The 24,265-nt window shown below is 37.3% G+C and overlaps 2 protein-coding genes across 3 annotated transcripts; both read right to left on the bottom strand.

The window, feature by feature from the left end:
- Nucleotides 1–179: 179 nt before the first annotated feature.
- On the bottom strand, nucleotides 180–8,496 carry LOC141442254 (dosage compensation regulator mle-like). Its single transcript, XM_074107191.1, has 4 exons — nucleotides 8,290–8,496; nucleotides 7,100–7,389; nucleotides 6,010–6,257; nucleotides 180–442 (listed from the first exon to the last, which is right to left on the bottom strand). The coding sequence occupies exons 1-4, from the start codon at nucleotides 8,363–8,365 to the stop codon at nucleotides 439–441; spliced, it is 618 nt and encodes a 205-aa protein (XP_073963292.1). The 5' UTR covers nucleotides 8,366–8,496; the 3' UTR covers nucleotides 180–438.
- A 1,234-nt stretch (nucleotides 8,497–9,730) lies between these two features.
- LOC141442487 (vesicular integral-membrane protein VIP36-like) lies at nucleotides 9,731–22,037 on the bottom strand. Of its 2 annotated transcripts, none has more exons than XM_074107503.1 (7): nucleotides 21,889–22,037; nucleotides 21,698–21,813; nucleotides 16,397–16,594; nucleotides 15,389–15,551; nucleotides 14,414–14,580; nucleotides 13,677–13,906; nucleotides 9,731–12,011 (listed from the first exon to the last, which is right to left on the bottom strand). In XM_074107503.1, the coding sequence occupies exons 1-6, from the start codon at nucleotides 22,013–22,015 to the stop codon at nucleotides 13,694–13,696; spliced, it is 984 nt and encodes a 327-aa protein (XP_073963604.1). In that variant the 5' UTR covers nucleotides 22,016–22,037; the 3' UTR covers nucleotides 9,731–12,011; nucleotides 13,677–13,693. The 2 variants fall into 2 exon arrangements, with proteins under 2 accessions (XP_073963604.1, XP_073963606.1); XM_074107505.1 differs by having other exon boundaries at nucleotides 13,683–13,906.
- Between the last annotated feature and the right edge of the window lie 2,228 nt (nucleotides 22,038–24,265).

Below are 24,265 nucleotides of genomic sequence, written 5' to 3'. Positions count from 1 at the left end.
ATTTTGATAAAAGGTGTAATTATATTCGTTCATTAAATTGTGTGAAATTAGACATTTTTCAATTATGTTCATTTATTATGCACTCGCACACTGAATAATATACAAACAAGTTTATACAAAGTGAGCTCAATAATATGTTATGGTTATGTATGATACTTATGATTGTAATACAATTTGTTATTATACCTCGAATTACTTGTACTTACCCCTTTACCACACCAAAGGTTTCGTCGTATGCATATTAACATAACTTACACACTATATTTATTCCTCTTGTGACCTAATATGCACCAGCTCTTACTAAGAACTATATGATACATAGACATAGTGATAGATAATGATGAGTATTATTTACACAACTTACCAGTAATCATTCGTAGCAATACATGGAAGTTCCTGGAAGCCTGGTCAGGCAACACATCAGTTTAAAAAGCTCTATCACCTGTATTGAAAACAAATCTTAGACAATCAATTTGAATTGTGCATTTTTACAGTCAGTTTCTGCACGCTTTAGGACCTTGTCACTTTAACAATGAGCCATCAAAAGTAATGAGGTCCTCAAGTGTGCAGATGTCTTTAATGATGCTGATTGTATGTAATGCTGTAGTGAAACTGGACATGTTTGACATTTTGACAGTTCCACCGAAAAGATATATCTACACAGACACGAGTTTTCACGCGCACACTCACCCGCAACTATCGCAATGTCGGCAGACCACCTAGTGGGAGGTCTGCCAACACCTAGCCTTTTAGTTCGTGGTCGCCACTAGAGAACTTTCTCCCCCAACGGTTATCTGTTCTTCGAGCGATGCCGCCCGCCCATTGCCACTTCAACTTGCATACTCTTAAAGCCATGTCGGTGACTATTTAGTTCTTCGGCGAATTTCCGTACTTCGGATTCTATTATGCAATGAAACTCCGAGCATTGCTCTCCATAGCTCGTTGCGAGACTCGGCCTCTTTAAGAAGCCGGGTTGTGTGAATGTGGGTAATACAAATATAGGCGGCCTATAACATGTTGATATTTACGATCGAAATAAGGTGCTTTGGGGTAATTCACGTGGATTTTTGATGAGTTGACATGACGTTTGTAATTTCGTTAATTACTCCGAGTTGGTACATTATATTTAAAGTCTTAGGATATTTCTGTCGTTTCCACTAATCGATCTTATATACTGTACAAAAAAGTTTCTAAAATATGATCGATTTATGGAAATATTGGTATTCAAAAACTAGTTACTTATTTTTTTTGCACAGGGGCTATTTCGGAATATAGCGGGGTTATTCTGCGTGTTATTGAAAGGTGGACTTTATTATAATTTGGCTCAAGGTTCATATTTCTTTTTAGGCTGAAATTACCCCATTCATTTTTATTTTTTATTTCGTTAGTAATATCCATAGTTACAGATTTTTTCAATCTCTGTATTCCGAAATAACCCCACAAACGCAATGTGGTTCTCAAAATTTGCCGCAAAGGAATATTAAATCTACATACATTATAGAACAAAGCTGGACAGATTATTATGATCTTTGATGTGTGGATTGTAGAGTTTGTCTCCGCCCCGAATATCAGAATAGGGAGAGAGAGCGAAGCCGCGGGTATATACTAGTAAGTATATAAAACAATTAGAAATGCCATGTCACTTTTATATTTTGAACTAGCTTTTACCCGCGGCTACGCTCGCGTGAACCATAAACATTTCAATGAAGCAAGCAATCAAGCAAGTATGCTAGCAAACATTTAAGCAATCATTTAAGCTAGCTTGCAAGCAAGTATGCAAGCAAGCAAGCATGCAAGCAAACATTTAAGCAAGCTTGCAAGTGAGCATGCTTCGTTCGCGTGAACCATAATCATTTCAAAGAAGAAAGTATGCAAGCAACTAAATAAACTTCATGTTACATCGTTTGATAGCCGAAGTATCAGGTACGCTACCCTGTTCGACACACTGGAGATCTCTTAATGTTGTTAGAGAGGGATCTATTAACAAGGAACCCTACGCCACCCTGTGATGTTTGATCATCCTCGCGGAAGTACAGAAGGTGGCCCGAGTCTTAAGATGATCCCTCTCTATGTATTTCACTTAACTCCTGAATATGCCACCTTATGTTCTCCAGCTCGACTTCCAACTGCGCTAGAAGAGTCCTAACAGTCCGTCCGTTCTACGTAGCCAGGGTCAGTTTACTTAGGTAGCCTTGGATCGCCCGATTCTTAGCATCCTCTGCCCACCGTTACCATGAATTCTACTATGGCAAGGAATAGCGGGGCGACCGGGAACTGGGACCATCTCTTTGCCGTGCGCTTCATTCTGGTAGGGTTTGCCCATAATCCCCACACTGGGCATGCGAGTTGGCGATCGTAGGGCACAGTTTATTGCACCGCCGATGCTGCAGCCCATCAGGGGCCCGGGACTTAACTGTGCCGATTTTGGCTGCGCTATGCCGCAATCAGCCAGCTGCCAGAGCCCAGTCTGTTAGACGGCAGGGTGCACCACGGGCAGGTAAGGTTGGCTTGGGGTCCATAGATGGAGGTTGGCCCAATTACACCACAAATAAAAAATTAAATCTTGAAAAGTTGAAAGTTTGAATACCTAGACAATTACCATACTAAAGTAAGCTGGGGTTATTTCAGGAACCACTTCACTGGAATAACCCCTAAAGGGTAATTTGGAAAAAATTTAAACTATAGCTAGGCCTTTTAGACAGACACACTCATTCGCAAAAAACGATTATTGTCATAACATTAATAGTTCAATCTTGTAACTTATCAGGTTTAGAGTTAGCGGTGTTGGGGTTATTTCGTATTTAATTTTTTGGCACGAAAATGCACTCGACCCAAAAAAATATATATTGCACGTCCAACCGATGTCAGCGCCTCGCATCATCTGGAGAGACGCGAGGAGCGGTAAATGGGCGTCCATTTAAGTGCTGCCAGTGGTTAAACATCAACACGTTTAGGAGAAATTTAAATAAATGGAATAACCCCGTTTACAGAATTACCCCAAAGCACCTTATGCCACGGATGTATATAAAAATTGACACACTCGGTTCTCACACATTTCACTGTCCTTAAGTCATAGACAAGTCGATGGAGAAAGGTATATAAATTAAAGAATAAGGATGCAGTGGCTTTTTGTTTAGTAACAAACTTACTTCTAGCTTTTCATCTGTTTCTTTCTAATGTCAAACATGTAAAAGTTTTACCACAAGATAAAATTTCTGATTGTCTTAGATTTGCGTCAAGGTGATTGAGCTCTTTGATAACTTCTCAAGTAAAAACTGTGAAGCAAATTTTGACAAAACAATGCAAAATATGCTTCGCTTCATATGGACCAAGAACCCGCGACAGCTAGACCTTTGTTATTGCATAAGGGCTGAAAGTCTTATGGTTATAAAAAGCTTTGCTTATAGATTTTGCCAGAAGGCTTCAAACATAGTTTAAAGGTGTGTGGCATGGCAGGGGTTGCAACCCTATAAATAAAGTGTTTGGCAATGAATTAAGTGATTTCTAATATCAATAATAATAAGAATTCTGAACAAAATAAAATATATAAAAATTGAGAATTTGAGGTGAATTTTAATACGGTTGAATGCGGTTTTATTTGAAATCTGGTTTGCTAGCAATGGTTCTTAGACATGTTTCATCAAAATCGGTTTAGCCGTTTTTGACATATTAAACTTTGAAGTGACAAAGTCGGGGGTTTTACAACTTTTTGTTGGTTAGGTTATGGAGGAGATAAACATCCTCACAGTAGCTTCACAGTATATACATGATGTGATATTGTATACACACAAAGAATATCGAGTCCTTTAAAAAGTGTCAGACGTACATGATATCAATACTCGTAATAAGCACAAGCTTGCCGTTCCAAAATTCCGTTTACGGAAAGTAAGCAAATCTTTTGTGGAAACTGTGTGAGATTTTACAATAAAGTTCCTGTAGAAGCATGGAAATTGCCACACAACTCTTTTAAAGAATACATAAAGAGTGCACTTCTGAAGAAAAGCTTACTATAAAGTTGAGGAGTACTTATGTGATGATGCGACATGGCCTAAACTGAAAGCCGATGAAAATTAGGATGTTGATGTTGAAGTGATGTATTCGTGTTTGTGTATGTGTGTGTTTTTATGTCGGTGTATAAATAAGTGTTGTGAAGTGTGACTTGGCAGTGTCCCGGCGCATTCGTGGTCTAGTTTCTGGTTCTGTTGCCGTTGTCCACGTTGCAGAATTTAATTTAAAAATATTTATTGGTTTGACATTTGGAGACCTTATACATCTCCATTTCTTTATTTTAATAAATATTTTAAGTTTTTGACATTGGAGGCTTTTTACACCTCTGAAGATTGTATAATTTGGTTAATTAAATTAGTTTACTTTGACATTCAGAGACTATATACATCTCTGAATTATTTAGATTAGGAATTTATTTATTGTTAACTCAGGGACTTTCTACATCCCCTTGCTATATAGTAATTTTATTATTAACTCAGGGACTATACATCCCTTGCTATATTTAAGCTGTATATTGTTAAGCTTATGATTTTAAACGTGTATATTTTTAGTTTAATTTCTAGTCACAGGCCCGCGACGTCGAAGCTCCCAAGACGATCCATAGAGCTTATGGAACGGAAGCAATACCATGCACTCGGTACCGCTCTGCTTCAGAGCATGACATGAGTTCGTGTGAGCTAACTTTGGGGGCGGCAGACGTGAGCTTGCCTTCGGAATCCAAAAGTTTAATGGTTACTTGACCTGAAATGTAAATTTCAGAATTAAATTATTATTATTATAATTTTTTTTTTTTTTTTAATTTATGACGGTGGAAGCAGTCTACACTTCACTGAACGTAGATTATAGTTAGAGTTTCGTTTTGTAACTAAGGGACCCATACATCCCTGTATTATTATTATTATTTTGTATTTTCTTTTATTTCATTGTATACTGTAGTTTTTAAGTATTATTTGTAATTATTATGTTGAAAAAATGACTTTCTGCCAAGTTTCTTGCGGCGCATTCTCTTGGCAATGATGGTCTTTCCGAAAGCGCTGGTAGTTTTAAAAAATGACGTGTAAAAGTGCCCATTGCGGCCTATTTACTGAATAAATGATTTTGATTTTTGATTTTTTGATTTTGATATGTGGTTAGGTACCATACATAAAAACATTTCAGCCTTTATATAATAACAAAAGTCTTACTGTCATGGACTCTTGCTCTAATAGTTTAAATTACTTCTGAAGGAGTCTACCCATCTAACGCTAGTCGTTCTTAAATTTTGTGGTAGTCTTTGAGGCAGATGTAGTGATAAATGGGAGGACTCCTCAAGTCATACCTGACCAGTTCCAGGTTGCCTTTGATTTTCAATCAATTTTGAATAATCAATGGCTTTAAAGCTTTCTTAATAATTACGTAAGATGAAAGAAAACAAGAAATGATGGGACAAGGAAAACATTCAATGTTTTAGACTATCGCGGTCATTACTAATTTTATGATTTAAATTCGGGTTTTGTTCCGCATACCTTGATTATAGAGAAGTTCGATATTTCGGCACAGTTGCATGCGCCATGATCTCAAGTAGTCTCGTGAAATCAAGGTACGCGGAACAAAACCCGAATTGAAATCATTGCGCTTCATCTTTGTCATTTTTTGTTTCGATTGTCAAAAGCAAAAATACATGTACAATATTTTCTGATAATAAACGGACTAAGGGGCTGTTTCACCACCCATTGATTAATTTTAATTGACGGATAAATGTGATGCCGTCTCCGTCTATTCCAACAAAACAAACAGAGACAGCATCATATTTATATGTCAAATAAATTTATACAATTGATGGTGAATCAGGGGTTATTAGAAATTTTTTTTTACTAAGGAAATTACTCAATTACCATAGTCACTTGTGTCCCGTCACATTAGAGAAATAAGGTCCTGACCTCTAAAGTAAAAAAAAAAAAATTGATAACCTTTTTTAGAAGTCAGTTAAAAATGTGGCTTCAACAATTTCTTCACACTAACCTTGTATGATCGGGACCCACAGCTTTGTAAGCATAGTCAGCGTTTATTTTATTCGTCTGCATAAACTGATGCAATTTGGACTTGGCATTCTCCATAGTCCAGTTACCATGGAGGCTAGCGTTGACGTCCAAGTCTTCAGCTTCCTCAACATTCTTCTGTTGTTGGAGACGGTCCATGTACGTGAAGTTCTGGTTTGGGCCACCATATGCTTGGTAGGCTTGTCCCATACTCTCAGGGCCCATACCTTCCTGTTATGATAGAAAAATAGAGTTTATTTTAACATAATTTTATTAGGTTTACCTGTACATTTATCAGGCTCATAATGTTTTATTTTAGATTTTTCAAACTAAGTAGGTATAATTTATTAACAGACTGAACATTTGTGCATACTCAAGAATGGATGCCACGCGTGATAAAAGTGTGAGGCACCTGTATGGTTATAAAATCAAATACCTATAAAGGGATAAGTCCGCCTTTGTACAAGCGTCTCAGTTTTGCCAATGTGGTATTCCTGATCTACTGACAACTCCTGAATTTGCCATAAATAACCTATATATTATAGATAAATAGACAGTTTTTAGCAAAGAGAAAAATTAAATCGGTTGAAAATTGGGTTTTTTAAAAATCTATGTACCTGTCTCTTTCTGAAACACTTTTTTCTATGCAGCAAGTATGACTCTACTTGCGTGTGACGTCACATGCAAATACGTCTTTCTCGGTCTAACAAATTTGTAACAAAGTTTTGTTATTTGTAAAGGTAGCTCAAAAATTGTTTTTCTATTTGATAACAGGCATTGTGAAGTTTTAATTTATAACATAAATAAAAATCGTCAAATACCGTATTGTATTTTTGTTTCTTTTCTTTTGTACAATAAAGATTTTACATACATACATAACTACTTATTTTCTCAACTTAGTTTGTGTGAAAGTTTGTTCAAAAATCAGGTTATTGTAGAGGTTGTGGTTGCAAAAGAACTTACTGGTAAGTACCGTAAATACCTTAATTTATTAAAACCTCAGTGAGTCAGTCAGTGATTATAAAAACCACAACCACATTGCAAGACTTCAAAATATATAAACAAAAACATACCTGAAACACAGGTCTATTCTGCGACATTTGGCCCTGATAGCTGGCACCATTACCAAAATTCCCATTGTTACCGGTCCCGAATTCCGTTGTATCTGAATTCTCTTCAATCTTCACTTTCACACCTTCCGGCACCTCTGAAGGGTTAACCTGGTTGGATCGAGCCAAGTAATTGACAAAGTCTCTCGCTGCATTCATCTGAGCATCCTTCTTGGATGTCGAGTTACCAGCTCCAACGTAGGATATTCCATCTACGCGCACTTCGCAGAGAAACCTTTGTCGGTGTTTGGGACCTTTGATACATGGAAAGTGAGGTTAGAAACATAAATAATTTAAATTAAAACTTTGGTTATTAGAATCCTGAATAGGGAATAATGCTTTGTTTTCACACAAAATTTGGCTTGCCTTTGACCACAATCAAGCCTGATCATACACAAAGACGTGGATTAAGATCCATCTTAGGGTGTGTTCCAACACACTTGCCTAATAAATGCCCACTCGCCCTACATTTGAAGACAGCCAGATTGTGCCATCAGGGACACAGAAGCCTGCAGAGCATTCTACTCCTTAGCTATCCGGATATAAAGGACAAGCAAAAATGCTTTGTGTGAATTTAAGGGATGCTAACAACATGAGGGTGAGGGTGAAAATGCTATGGAATATAACATTGCCATTATAGGCCCTGTACTGGTTAGGAACTTCACTTGCATACAATTTAATTACTTTGCAGGTGTATGCAGGTTTCCATGCTGTTTTCTTCACCAACCAGTAAACTTCAAGTGTATAATACTATCATTATAGATGGGTAATTAGTTAATGACATGATTACCTGCGTGTGTAATGTGGAAAGTACATCACTATAACAGTTACTAATTAATAGCATTTTCATCCTTTATTCATGGGCTCTCTGTTCATAGGCAGTTTTTACCACAAAGCGGTTACAAGCATAGAGAATAGCTATATTTCATCACATCAAAAACGTGTTAAATGAATAATAGATGCTAATCAGTGATCACCAGGGTATGTACTCTTCATGCCGGTTTCGTCATAATGACGTATATAAATTTACAAACTGAGGGTACAAAGTAATATATACACAAGACAAACTTGATTAAAATCACACCTTGACATGGTTGCTTGAGTTTACATGTGTAATTGTAATAAAAAAGACTGTGGCTGTAGCAAATCAATACCTGTGGCACGAACATCGAAAGTCGGGTTCAAACTCTTCTTGGCGCACCAAGAATGAAGGAAAGACTTCACATCCATGGTGAAGACACGCGGTAACACACAATTTATTCACAATAAGTCGAAAAATTCCAGCTGGTGGAAAATTTCGCCGCTCGAGCGGCTTCGGCTTGGCTAGGGCTACAGAAGCTGGAGTGGTGGGTGAGTGTCAAAAATTGACTGACAGTGACAATGCTAATGCTATGCTGACAATGGGCACGTCACGCAGGGTTGCCAGCGGTAAAATTTTTTCTTCATTGCAGACATTCAGCCTAAAATTTCATACATAAAAATATCGTACAAAATTGTACAAAGTTGATCGTAACCTCGCACCTCGTTAAATCTCGTACTTTTACAAGTACCTCGTACATTTGGCGACCCTGGCGTTACGTCGAAACTCGAAGTTCGTGTCGTGCAGTCCCTCTGACACTTAAAAAGTTTATAGGGCATAGGGACCGCACGACACGTACTACGAGTTTCGTGTTTCGTAGTAGCCCTGCAGTCCGAGTCCAGCAAGCAGCAATGTATATCAAAATAAAATTGAACTCAGATAAAATCCAGTTTTAGCAGAGCCCCACTTCTGAGCAACAAGATTGCAGTGTGGGGTCATTTTAGATGGCTAATGACATAGAGACAAAAAAATAATATTTTCAGACTTGTTGTTTCTTTAAAAAAATATGGCTCTGTCCATCGGAGGACAATTTTGCCAGTGTCTAGTAGTTTTTGCCGTTGTACGGTAAAAAAATTCTAGAAAACGAAATATGAGAGTGGTGGATGAACGACGACAGACCTGCGTTAGCGTTGAAACTCAAAACCTATTTTCAGACTTATCTTACTGATTGTGCTATTTTCTAATCGCTAATGTCCTCTGTCATACCAAATTTCACGTCTTTATGACAACTGGAAGCACGATATAGGTTTTAAATCCCTGGCAATTTGTTCGGAAACACCTTTTTTTCAATGACTATAAGTACCTGGTTTATTAGCGTTGACTTAGAAAAGGGAATTCATCGCTCCAAGGAGTAGTGGGCACTCTACTGTAGACTTGAGTATTTGAGTAATCTCAGTTTGATATCGCCACGCTTCACTGAGAAGTTTTGCTTGACAGACAGAGCGGCAGACAGACGGGCAACAACAACGTGATCGTTCATGTTATGGGTTCTGTTTTTGCTAACTGAGGGTTCATCCCTAGTGTGGGAAAAAGACGGGCCTGCCGCAGCCGCAAATATAACTATGATTATAGCCCGTACATGGCATTCCAACTGCAAACTTATTTCTTCATTAAAAAAGGCAGTTCTATTAATATGAATTAATACAGTTGCGACACCGAAGTCCTAACAACTGCAGAAAGTCGCGGTGTGTATAATTCGTAAAGGTTCAAAGGTTTTAAAATAAAACATCACATAAAAAAACTTATAAATGATTTATTGAAAACACACAAATACCTACATACACTCGCACTTCCTACACAAATAATTAATGTGAATTATGAATAAAAAAAAAAAAAGAACCAACACTATAGTCAACTGAACCCACGGTCGACCAGTGTTATTAAATACATATAATTTTATTTTTACGGCTACGTTACATTATATACAGAGGTGTAAAAATATCATTTCTATAAAATATTATTTTATTTTCTTAATTTCGACCGCAAGATACAAAGCTTCAGTGAGTCGCAAATAATAATAATATTAAAAAAATAATGACAGAAAACCCCTTTTTACATATTTTTAAGAATAAGAATAATTTAATCGCTATTCGCAAAAACAGTTTTATAGTAGGTACATAATTACAAGTTATGACAAAACAAAAAATAAAACATTAAAAAAGCAAGTTTTTGCGAAGTCGCGAAACGGTCCCAGCTCAGCGCAGTGTTGGCCGAGCAGACCAACGCTGATCTTCCGCTGTGACCGCTTGGCGGCTTCACGGATTTTTGAGCCCCTAGTTGGCTCTCCAAAAGCTGACTATAATAACATATTAGACTACAGCTGTGATGTTCTTTTTTGTGTCCATCCAAGTCAGAAAACACCTTAAACAATCTAGTAAAATTTCAAATTTACGTAAAAAACATCTTAAGCCACATTCACATTTATCTATCGTGTTGTGTCGTGACGCATCAGAACGGTATCGGTTTCATACATTTTATATGGTTGCGTTCGCATTTATCTGATGCAGTGTGTTGTGTCGCATCAAAGCTAGTACCTGGGCGACCAAGCTCCGCTCGGGCTAAAACTCGATAACCAGCGTTTTCCCAAAGATAAGACAAAGCTAGATCGATTTTTCATCCCCGAAAACCCCTACATACCAAATTTTACCGAAATCGTTGGAGCCGTTTCCGAGTTTCTGATTATATATAAGAATTGCTTGTTGAAGAGTATTAGATAGATAGAAAGATAGAGAGAGACAGAGAGCATCACAACACAACACGACAGAAAAAATGTGAATGCAGCTTTACATTAGACTTACTATGATAAACAAGTAAATTATAATTCACCCATTTTTGAAGTGGCAAACTTAGATGAAACGAGATCACTACTGCCATTTGAAAAAAAAAATACATACAGACAGCCAACACGATTTTTTTCGTAAACCGTGAAGGTTTTTCTTTGTTTGGATGGTCACCGTTAATATTAAAGTAATCTAGTGACTAAGTCAAGATTTTCACACGGGAAGTTCGACGATTGTTTAAATACTAGCATAAGAAATATAAATTATGTATACATACAAATATGATAACTTTTATGTACTAAAATATTGATGAAAATAACATTAGATTTAGGTATATTGTCAGTTCATCGTAAGATAAAAAAAGAAGAAGTTCTCAACTTAAACAAAACTATTGCTGTTTTATTAATTCAGGCATACAAAATACCTTACCTTTTTTTGATGATATATTAAATAAGAAGCTAGATAAATCATCATCATTATGTTCATCATCACAATAATAACGAGTGTTAGAAGATTAATAAAACTGTAGATGATCAACAGTTTTTTTAATCTTCTTTATAATGGTAAAACTTATATACATTTCGAGATTGGTATAATGAGAGCTGCTTTTTAATCAAACCAAAAAATCAGAGTAGCCATAAAGATTTTTTTATTGCTTTCGAAACCGACGCCATTTTGAGTTTGCTGTCAAAAGTAAAAATTGGAACACATGAAATTGCTTTGTATCAGTGCACAGAGAATGAGCCTAACCCTTCCCTATAATCTTACAAAAAAAACTTTTTACAAAGTAAAGTTTAGTATCGTACATTTGTAAGATTTGACAAGTAATTCTTCTTATTTCGACGTGTTTGTATTTTCGTTGACAGCATCAATGTAATAGCACGTTAAAGGTAAACGTCCATCGGTATCGTACGCATCGGACGCATCGCACGCAACGGATCGTAGTATTCTTGTAGAAACTCATATAAGTGCGTCCACCCGTCCGCATCGTAAGCATCGCACATTTCTATACAAAGCAACAAATCCGATACGTCCGAAGCGTACGATGCGGATAAGTGGACGCCTACCTTAAATAATAATAAATAAAAACAATTTTCAAGTTTGAAATTCAAAAAAGGAATGTTTACACCAGATCATTTTAATTTTCGAATGCGGCGCCGAACAATCCACACGCGAGCCACCGATATCCAAGGGATTTCATTGGTTGGTTTTATACGGCGTTGGCCGTATGGTTCCTCTACAAAAAAAATGTTTGATAAATAAGTGTCAATAAGGTTCAATGTTTTGGCAAAACTATGGCCCAAGCCCTCTTGTTCTGAGAGGAGGCCTGTGCCCAGCAGTGGGACGTATATAGGCTGGGATGATGATGAAAGTTCAATGTAATCAGAGTTAGTACGGGAAAGTTGATAACCAAGTACCTATATTAGTAAATTGGTAGATTAGTTTTTTTGGCAAATAAACAAACTTGACTTTTATCATCAAAAGTTGACAGATTACAACATTATTATTATAAGTATCGTAAGGTCGGGTTACTTTGACCCTGAAGAGTAACTTTGACCATTGGGATTACCCCGGTCCAGATTTTATTAGTGCAATGATGCATTGTGGCACATTGCTATTTTGCTATTAGTACATATAGTTGGTATTCGTTGAGAGCCAACATTTTTATGTTTTTCATATGGGCCGAATTCACCTGAACTAAAAGAATTTCCTTGCTCACCCGCGACCTTACGATAGCCAAGCTTATGCAAAATATGCGTGTTCATGCAGTTCCTCCACCTCCACACTGTAAGAACACACACAAATCACACTGACGCGTTTCGAACTCAACCAGAGCTTCTCTTTAGAGTAACATAACCGTACACCATGCTATCAGTTGTTAGACTAACAAACCACAACCACCGTTTTAATTTGTCACTCTAACTCAACACAACAGGAGTTGTTGTTGTTTTTTATTTCTGATCCATCCCCACAAAAGTCAATTCAACTGCGATACTTGTGTCAACAAAGATGTTATTAATTATATGAACAGTTTGCTCAAGTGTGCAAGTATTTGCTTTAGTCTTTAACAATAAAAAATATTAATCTGACAATTGGCAGAGAAGCTACGAATTAGGCTAACTGGGGTCTCAAAATATATTTTTTGTTGAGTCGCATTAACAAGGGCCAAAGACACTAAGTCCTTGTTCATATTAACATGATTTTTGTTTTAAATTTACTCAAAAGACTTTTGAATGATTCTTGGTTACTGAAAATGAAAAACAAAGGAGCCTGTGCTAAAGTATAAGGACGTTTAAAGAAAAACCCAATAGTTCTTATGGTTTCCATCGTCAAAGCCAACACTTAGTCCGGTCACAGACCTACTGATTTCGTTTTGAACTAGAAAAAAACAGAAAATAATCAAATCAGAAGGTAAGAAAGCAATACAAAATGTATCATTCGTCACATACCTACCGACCCGGGTCGGCAAGAATATCCGGTCATCAAGCAATCTACTGCATCGCCGATCAGAACGTTCTAGCCGGTTGGCGTGTGTGTGACGATGAACCCGGATTATATTGTAGCAGAGAACAGAATTGGTAGGTCTGTGGACGACTTTACACAATTATACTTGACAATTGAAGATTGATCATAAAAGTGTACGCTTGAAAAGGATCTGACGATACTTTATCGATTCCCCTATTTTCGAGTATCTCTTTGGAGTGCGCGTCGGATATATCCCCTTGTATGAACGAGCGCAACAGTTCCTCTCTAGCAGAGGGCCTTAACAGTAGGAAGAGAAGCATTAGGGCAGGTGCACCTAGTCAACAACGGTTAACCAATTTACTTGCTCCCTGTTCCATAAGCGTTAAAAAAGCTGTGACTCCACATTCCTATTTTAAAAACAAACCAAGATTCTCACCCTCACCACTTTCTAGATCAGTACAGCCTCTTTCTCGAGTGTTCCTGCTTCTTCTGGTACCACATGATGCCAAGTACAACTAGGACTATAATGACAATGGCGACGAACATCATCCAGAGGAAGGTCTTGACTCCGGACATGGCTGGTTTGACGTCCTCAACCCGCTCCCTGGGGGCTTCAAAGGTCTGTGCTGATGGTATTATGTGGGAGCGGTCCTCGTCTTTGTCTTGCTGTAAGAAAACGATACAGCTATGTCTTACGAAAAATGGTTTTTCAGCATGAAATTGTGGTCAAAACTATTGAAAACATTTTTTAGCGTGAAATACTGTGTGTTTCACCAGAATCTGACATGATCGTGAGCGAAGATGCGGCCTAAGACGTGCCGTCTTAGGCCGCAAACTAGTAAATGCGCATTCACCCTAGATTTGAAAATGGTCAGATTGTTCATGAAATTCCTATGCTTAGCCGTCCAGATCAACAAGGACAGGGGCAAAGCGGGCCAGGGGCGTCCAGGGTCTGTCCACAAATCACTATATTCCCACTTTTTTGTAATTTTTGACATTTAATTACTTTGACAATGATAAGTCACAAAATTATTTCCACTCCTGTTTTAACCTCCGCCTCCGGCTCCGTTAATCTCCACCTCTGCGGAAATTAAGCTCTTCGCCCCCACATCCGACTCCGCCTCCGCTAAGAAGACCTCAGCAACCCTAGTATAATTCTCAAACCCAACTCACCGTTTCTAGCAGATCCAACTCGTACATCTTGATAGCGATGATGTCATGGTTGTCACTAAGGTCGCCGGTGGTCGCAGAAGCACCGAAGAAGTAGCCAGTGGGCAGAAGCACATTTTCCACACGGAGGCATTCCTTCCACGCGTTCTTGCCTTCGAAATCCGTTTGTACTGAAAGAAGGGTTATGGTTATTCCTTGTGGTACCACGACGGAAACCAATGGAATTTTCTAGGGTTATGATTCACTGGGATGCCATGACGTAAGCTGAGCGTCACTAGTCAGTGATACCAACAAAATTTACTGGTTGATTGCACAGGGTTGGTCACCAGGTGAGCTACTGTCCACAGAAATGCTTAAATAATGCTCTGGTAAGTGTCGTACGTAGTAATAGTTCTAGAACTTGGTCTTGCATATTGCTTGCTACACAAGAGTGTCGTCGATTTGATTATCTTGACAAAGCTTGTCGTTGTTAGAAAAAAGTACATTTTATACACCATAAAAAAATGGAAGATGAGGCAGGAGAAGGCCAAGATTCACGTATTTTGACCACGTGAAGGAAAGTCGTGTCGTATCAGGAAATCAAAAAGATGGCCGAAGACCGTGCGGAGTGACGGTTACTTCACTTAAAAAAGCAAAGCTCTTAAATTTAAGAAGAGAAAAAAACTAGACCAGAGTATCGTTGTCGCTGGTGAATGTAAGAGACAACAACTTACCAATAAGAGTATCGTCCTTATAGACGATGCTCAGATGGGTGTCCTGATTAAAGTTCCGTAACTAAGATGCATTTTTCACAAAGAAGACGAGGCAGAGAAAGGCCAAGATTGCCTATTTTGACCAGGTGAAGGAGACATTAGGTTACCATGTTCATATTGTATCAAGAAGTCAAACAGCTGGCCAAAAACTGTGTGGAGTGGCGGTTACTCCACCGAGCAGAGCGTAGCTCTTAAATACGTGGCGGATGTAAGATACAACACTTACCAATAAGAGTGTCGTCTTTATAGATGATGCTCAAATGTGTGTCGTGGTTAAAGTTCCGGAACTTCGCCTCACAGCCGGCCAACTGCGTGTGAGTGCCGTCGCGGTCGTGGTCGTAGTGTAAGCTACCGTTGTTGACGGTCGCCGAAATGTATGGGTGCTGATGCTGGAAAACAAATCGGAATAAAACATGATAACTTAAAACTTAAACATTTTGCATTTGCATATGCTGAGCCGGGACCTTTTTATAGCGGCAACACTTCTTATTGTTATTTTTCCTAACCTGTGTAATGTGTCACTGCTGTTATAAATAAATTATTTCCTATCTTTCTTTCTTTATATGTTTTTGGGATCGCTTTGGGCTTAAAACCACTAAATTTCATAATACCTTTAATTTTCAAATTACCATGGGCTCATAATACCTAAATGTCAAATTGTCTCATTCTTAAAATGAACGAAATTCATTATGACTTTGACCTAAAACGTCACATTCTCTAAATAACTAAAGATTTAAATGCACAATTCCTTCAATGACCGAATGTCAAAATATTAAAATAGCTCAAACCTTTTTTTGTGCCAAAAGATTACCGTCGCGGCAGAACAAGGAAGATTCATCTTATGTAAAAATTTACAATCTCAGTGTAATACAAATTCAGGTAGGTATTTTGACATTAGGTTGTTTTAAGCATATGCTGTTCTGCCATGAAAGTGTTTTGAAGTTTAGGCATTATGAGACTAAGGTATTTTGAAATTAGGCCATATTAAGGTTCCGGTGTTTTAAGAAAAAAATTAGGCATTCTGCAATTTAGGTATTTTGAGACCAAGATGTTTTGAGATCTGGGAATATTGATAAAGAGGTAAAATAAAATTTACTACTTATAAGCCCAAAGCTTTGGGTCGAGGTTGAAAAAGTGCAACTATTCTGAGGATCTAGGCTAGCTCTGTGGTCGTCGTATATACTCGTATCATTACATACATATATTGAAATAAACAGTTTTTTATTGTACTTACATTATGGGCGCCATTATGATTGCTATACGTGTCCAATATAATAGCCAGACCCTGGTAATAATCCTTGCTGCCGAACACCGGCCCGTACTGCATCCGATCCTTGACGTACCAGATAGCAAAGCCATCTCCATATAGATCCTTGCCCCTACCATGGACCTTGAATTGAACTTGGACTTCCCAGTTTCTTGTGTAGCAGGGCTGAAAAAAAAAGTGAAATTAAGGAGCCGTACCTATTTTTTACGTTTCGTTCGGGCGTTCGCGATCGCATATACCATCTCTTTCTACCTCCATCCTATACCGTGCGTCAGAAAGAAGCGGTGAAAACGAGTGTGATTCCTGAGTTAGACAATAAATGGTGATGGCGGTACTTCGCTACGCCCTTGCACAGGAGTTCCCAAACTGCACCGCAGCGCTTTTCCAGGAGCGTCGCAAAACAATTATAAACGTAACAGGAAACACTCGTTGCCTGCTAGGCATTGGCTACTTTTTATCCCAAAATTCTTGATGATCGAAGCAAAATTCCCTCCGGATAAAATACCAAAATTTAAATCCCTAGGAATGAAATTCAGTGCGCATTTCCTTATGCAATTTTAATGAAATTCTGGGAATTTCTACAGTATTTTAGCGAAATCCCTAAGACTACTGGTTCACGCGTGCGAAGCGGCGGGTAAACGCTAGTCATTAATGATCTCAGTCAGTGCCTCTAGTGTGGCGTTTTCACAAAACATTCGTTAACTATTCGAAGACGTAAATCAAGCGTTCGATCGTCGATACGTAGCCGCCACATGTCCACCGTACCTATTACAAAACGCGAGAGCTTGTAAGTAAGTCTGTTTGTTACTTCATCACGCCTAAACCATTGAACCGATTTAGATGAAATTAGGTATACATACAGTGTATATAGGTAGTTTGAGTCCCAGAGAAGGACATAGGATAGTTTTTATCCCGGAAAATTACATAGTTCCCGCGGGATAGCGATAACGAATTCTACGCGGACTGTAACTGCTAGTTATTTATAAAGCCTGATGGTAATCTAAATATGAAAGTACAAAAGTTTTTTAGCTCATTACAGCTGTGGAACGGGTAAAATGTTACCAGGGAGCCAGCTGGAATAAGTATATAGGTAGCTGTAACAAGGAACAAGTAACTTTATGGTACCAAAGAGAGGAGTGTAGAAGAAAGGGGCGCCAAAAACAAGATGGAGAGACGATATCCGCCTAACATTGGGACCTTACTGGACTAGGGTAGCAGAAGATAGAGCTCGGTGGAGAGAGCTGGAGGAGGCCTATGCCAAGAGGCACGCTGAATTCGGCACTTAATATAGAATAGAACATTTAAACTGTTGAAGTTGTAGAGAATTCGGAATAAAAGCCCTTCTTATTATTATTATAGCTGTAGGAGGCGTGTCTTGTTGTACAGGACCTATTATGTATGTCATATGGTTTAATAAAGGTTAATTGTCAAACAGAAATCAAACAAAGCATACGGAAACAATAAGAATGAGCAACGAGCAGTTCCTATCAAAATAGATTACTCACTGCATGATTGGTACAAAGACTACAAAGGAGTGATTCAACAACTACATTTAGTTTACTTATAAGGGTGTACTACTAACAATGACTATTTATTTATTTAGATAGCTTATCTACAGTAAACTAGCTATATCCCGCGGCTTTGCCCCGTGGAAGAATAAGGCTGTCCACTCGAGCGGAGCGAGGGGGTAAGGCGGAGCTAGGGTTTCCATATGAAAAAATTAAAAGTCCTGACAAAAAACCTGACATCACCCTAAAAGTCGTGACATTTCTTGTAACAGAGATTTGACATAGGTTGAAGGACGTGCCGGCGTGGCGCTGCGCCACGACGCTTCCATTGTGACACGAAAATTAGCGATACAAATGTAGGTAAGATTAATAATTTTTGTGCCACAATGGAAAAAAATAATGGTAAGTACCTAATTCTAACTCATACATGCGTTAAGGTGTGCAACTTTTTGGTCTTCAACATTTGATTAATAATTGAAACCAAATAACAAAATAAGATTGTAACTAGTTTTAAGCAAATAATTGATTGAGATCTCTTTAGCTGTAATTTATCCTATGTACTCATAAAAAAAGGGTGTATATTTACATGTATCATGAAAACAAATATTTCATTTTTTTATCAATGGGGTAATTTGTAAAAGTCTGGACACTTGGCAAGTTCGGCCGCAATCCTAAATTCCTGACAAAGGATCAAAAATCCGGACATGTTCGGACAAATCCTGACGTATGGCAACCCTATGCGGAGCGGAGGTGCGGACTGTGTCTGTCCAAAGGACACAATATATTAGACTAATAAAACATAGGCTGTATGAAGATGGAACAATCAAGCAATGTGATCAGAATTTTTTTATATGATCAATTGATCATCGTACATACTAGCTTACAATTTTGCAGATAGTTTTCCAGCAAACAATCCCCTTAATGTTTTTCTCTTGCTGAAGTATCAAAGTGTGTACCTACACACTTTTGTGTTTGTTGCACACAGTGTGTTACTTCTGGAATAACACATAGGCTGCTTTTTATCTCGATATTCCCACGGGATCTTGATAAGATCTCGAAATCTCTCTCTATAGTCATGAAATTTGGCACTCTTTTTTAATAATGCAACGTCAATAAAGATCACTAAGTCATCATCATCATCATCATCAGCCGGAAGACGTCCACTGCTGGACAAAGGCCTCCCCCTTAGAACGCCACAATGAACGACAACTCGCCACTTGCTTCCACTGGTTTCCCGCTACTCTCACGATGTCGTCAGTCCACCTGGTGGGAGGCCTGCCACTAAGTAATTTTTCATAATTTCCACGCGAATTCAGTGCGATCACGGAATCTTAATTCAACAGCTGTATCTACACTAATATTATAAATGCGAAAGAGTGTGTTTGTATGTTTGTCCGTCTTTCACGTCGAATCGGAGCGACGGATCGACGTGATTTTTGGCATAGAGATAGTTAATGGAGCAGAGAGTCACATAGGCTACCTACTTTTTATCCAGGAAAATGCACAGTTCCCGGGGGAACAGCGCGCGATAACCGAATACCACGCGGACAAAAGCTAGTTAATAATTAATAAATAAGAACTTAAAATGGTAACATAAGGTGATAACAAATTAGCTCCAGTCTACGAAAAAATTGAAGAAAAACGCACCTACTCGTTTTGAACAGAAGGCTTAATTTGCCTTAAATAACAAAACTATTTAGCATTGAAAAGATACGGACCTTGACCAAGGTGTCCGAATGAAACGAACGAAACACAGTTTAAACAGATCAAGGTTAAAAATGGAGTAATGATGTTAAAAAATGTTACACAAAAAGATATTATACAGTACACACTTACACAGTTCTTATATAAGGAGAGTCATATTCATATGTACAGCGGAGTTCATAAACTTGTGACTCTTGTGAGCAAAAATTGGATCAAAAATATCTGAAAATGCTTCTACGCCGTTAAGAATAGAGTTGTGTTCAGATATTTTTGATCAAATTTATGCTCACAGTTTGTGAACTGGACTGTATTATGTGTTATAAATGCAAAAGTATTTCTGTACTGTGTCCGTCTGTTACTGTCTCCTAATATGTTTATCTATGTATCAATATGCAGGTAATAAATGTCTTCTCTCTCACACGTCTTTGTATTATGAACATACAGCATCTATCCCTTTCTGACTACTAAACAAGTTTAAAAAGAATATTTGAGTTTGATAATTTTTGTAGTCTAGTACAAAGATATTGACAAGGCCAAAGTTACAAAAATATGTATACACAACCTTAACGTTAAGTGCATAAAGTTGTGTACACATTTTTGTGTATCTTTGTACATGTTGTTATCTTTTCACTTGACTGAACTTAGTGCAAATTGTTAATTGATGGCCTTTTAAATAAATTACGATTTGATTTCATACTTTTTCCACAAAAAAAAAAAACTTCAAATTGAAGTAAATTTACGATGAATGATTTACTTTACTTAAATGTAGATGTTATCTTCCATGGCCTTGCCTGGTATAATGATCATTTTTATTGTGATTGATGATCAACATGGCCTTTAATTATATGTTGGTTAAGACAAACTTTAAATTGTGAAATTAGTAAAACTGGATATTTAGGTGATTACGGAGCTTGATTTGATTACAAAGCTTGAGGTCTTATGTTTGAACCTCAGTTGAAGCAGATTATGTGCAAAAAAAATGAATGTCTCTTTGGTCTAGAAGCTTTGGTGTTTAATAGCTATAGTACCTACTCATATAGTATAAGTCTAGTTATCTGTTGCCACTTTAAGACTGTGTCAAATATTACTGCTGGGCACAGGCCTCATCTCAGACTGAAAGGGCTTGGGCCGTACTTCCCACATGGTCCCAGTTTGGATTGGGAACTTCACACACACCATTGAATTGCTTCGCAGGTTTGTCCAGGTTTTCTCACAATGTTTCCCTTTGCCGTAAAGCTTGTGGTAAATTTCAAATGTTATTTCGCACACAAATTTCGAAAACTCAGAGATGCAAGCCAGGGTTTGAACCCATGGTCCTCTGCTTGAAGGCCATAGGTCAAACCACTAGGCCACCAGGGCTGTCAATGTTGTCAATTTTCCCGTGATATTCATTTATTAATACTTTGAAAACCAGTTTTGGTATGCTCTATAAATGACCACCCCTTATCTGTGCAATTGAAAGTTCAAACAAAAGTTGCAAGGAGATATATGGAAATTTGTTAATCTTTCATGCCAAAAAAATACCCAATAGATTTTTATTTTTAGCACAAAATAGTTTATAACAGTATAATTTACATTCAAAAAATGCTTGGAGTGATTTTTTTGCTAACAAAGAGGAAGGAAACATTTTGGCTATCTATATTGTCTAGGAAATTCTCCTCATATATTTTATTCAACTATGTTGCATTATAATGCTATTAAAAGACAAATTGTTGCCAGATATCTGGAATGCTGCCAAACTATACATTGTTGAGTCATTTGATGGTAAACACTCAGACATAAATATAATTATAATATTATTTACTTTCACATTCAATCGTACAAAATACACATTCAAAGTATATGAGGCGATAGCCTTCAAAAACTCATTCCATAGATTTTAATTAAGACCGATAAACAAAGTGAGGTTCCAAGCCAAACTAGCCCTTAGTAATACTACATAAAGTACTCATAAAAGAGCAAATGGTGCAGCCTGGCACTTAGTTTAATACATACAGTGGTTTATGTCCTTATTCCTCGTTATCGTGGTATGCACATTTACGTACGCAATACTCACCACGGTGTTCCAAATAGCCCCCGACTTGGACTGCAAATCGGATGTTAAACGAACGTAATTTGTTGTAACTATCGTGCTACCTAAGAAGTCCCAATAAGGCACCGACATTCCACTTCCTGGAATTAACAAATAAACGTATTTATTGCATTATATTCACTGCAAGAGCAAGTCAATAGTCACAGGTCACTCACCCTGGTACGGTTTGGTAAGAGAGTGCTCTCGTCTCACGTAGTCCCGAGTATTCCATTCTGCTAGGATAGGAGTAAAAAATAGGGCTACTAAGAAGTATTGTGTTAGTTGGAATTTTATTAGTTGCATTTTTCTAGACTAAACGAGCAAATTCGGCTAACTCAGAACTCACGGACACATGTCAAAATCGAATTGACATGACAGGCAGCCGCAGCAGCCGCTTCGTTAGCCGGTGTTGTCAGACTAAAGTCACGAAATCTCCCATTTAGAACAGGCAATGAACGCTTTTATTTGTAATAGAGACAGCAATGAGAGAGAGCGCGCGCATTTTTTTTATTTATGGATCCAAATATAAATAAACTATACGTTCATCACACCATTATCTCACATACTTCATATTTCGTTTTCTAGAATTTTTTTACCGTACAACGGCAAAAACTACTAGACACTGGCAAAATTGTCCTCCAATGGACAGAGCCATATTTCTTTAAAGAAACAACACCTATATTGTTTCAAATACTAGCGATAGTTCTAAGACATGTTTTTTCAAAAATTCGGTCAGTCGTTTTTGAGATATTGAACTTTGAAGTGACAAAGTCGGGGGTTTTTGATAAATATTTTCCAAGTTTTTGTTGGTTAGGTTAGTTCTAGAAAAAAATGGAATGCAAACTTAATTCACACGTATCTTGCTAATTTTTTTTAGATTATATTGATGCTTTTTTCAAGACATTCATTTTCATGGGTACACTATAAAATATTTCTGAAACATGAAACCCTGTAGTAGAGCACTGCAATATAACTCATTTTATTAACATTTATTTTGTATTTTTTTTCTCATTTATTTTTTCATTTTATTTTACTGCTTCGTATTACATAAAGCTATTAAAAAGAAAATTTGTATTTCTTGATTATTTCTTTTGCTACTTAAAAGTATTTGTCTTAATTGGCATTGATCACTTTTTTTACAATGTAGTCTAATTCCAAAACCATTTCGAAGAATAGGTTTATTAAAAAATCATTATATAACATTTAAGTAAAAAATACTAAAAGATTGTGTGTATATTTGCAAAATAACGTTTGACTTTTTTATTTTATTCGACTGGATGGAAAACGAGCAAGTGGGTCTCCTGATGGTAAGAGATCACCACCACCCATAAACATCTGCAACACCAGGGGTATTGCAGACGCGTTGCCAACTTAGAGGCCTAAGATGGGATACATGTCAGTAATTTCACCGGCTGTCTTACTCTCCACACCGAAACACAACAATGCAAGCACTGCTGCTTCACGGCAGGATTACCTTCATCGTAAATAAACGTTATGTAACTAAACCGCTTAATCCTAACACTAACAGGATGACACTACGTTTTTTTAAATAATTGTGACGGGCAAAGATAAACGTAGTTTTTAACGCCATGGCAACTATGGTTAGCTATAATTCTGGTAACTTATAAACAGGATAAAAATGTTAAAACCCAACTTAAACCAAAATCCTTCAAATAGATGTCTTAAATTCGCCTATTTTATGTCAAAAATAAAATAAAATGACATCTCAAGCAAATTATATTGTATCATTTAACCGACCTTCGAAAGTTCGAAACAATTTTGAAGGTTGGTCTAATTCAAGACTGGCACAGTTTTGTGAGGTAAATTTATGCATTGCATTGTATATAACTCTACAGTAACTCTACAATATACATTTAAACATATAATAATAGCAGTTGATAGGAGCTATGGAGTATGGTTAGGTAGTAAGGCATTGAAAGATATAGGCAAGGTTTTAATGGTTATTAGACTGAGCGAGCAGTGATTGATTCACTGAATCTAGATCCATATAACAGTAATCAGCTCCGATAGTAACTTCTCGAATTGATACAATTTGAAAGAAGTTGCTTAGGTATTTAAATCCGCTTAGGAACTGTGAATTGACTCGTTTGAATTTCAGGTGTCGATTACCCATTTATAAAGTATTACAACACTACACAACAACTGAAAACTTACGTTGATGTTTTATACCTATCTACATGATAAATCATTAGTCTCAGTTATCCATATTTAATCGTATTTTGGTCTGAGATAAATATTAGATAACTACCACATGCGAATTTGTTAATTGTACAGCAACATTATTGTTGACGTCAAACGTCAAATGTTGTCAGCTGTCATAAAAACAGTCATTACAGCGTCCTCTCTGAGGTACTCCTGACAACTTATTAGAAACGATACTTCTTATATTTTGCTCAGGTAGTAGTACCGTGTTGTAGTTCTAGATGGCGCTATATTTTAAATTAAAAAGTTTGTTGGCTTGGTCAAAGAATTAAATTAAATTTTTTGCGTTCTTTGGAATGGAAGTAATCTTTGGTACTAATGATATAGGAT

Source organism: Choristoneura fumiferana, chromosome 25 (genome assembly GCF_025370935.1).
Source record: "Choristoneura fumiferana chromosome 25, NRCan_CFum_1, whole genome shotgun sequence".
Classification (NCBI taxonomy): Eukaryota; Metazoa; Arthropoda; class Insecta; order Lepidoptera; family Tortricidae; genus Choristoneura; species Choristoneura fumiferana.
Note: the sequence above shows the minus strand (reverse complement) of the source record. Positions and strands in the feature narration are given on the sequence as shown.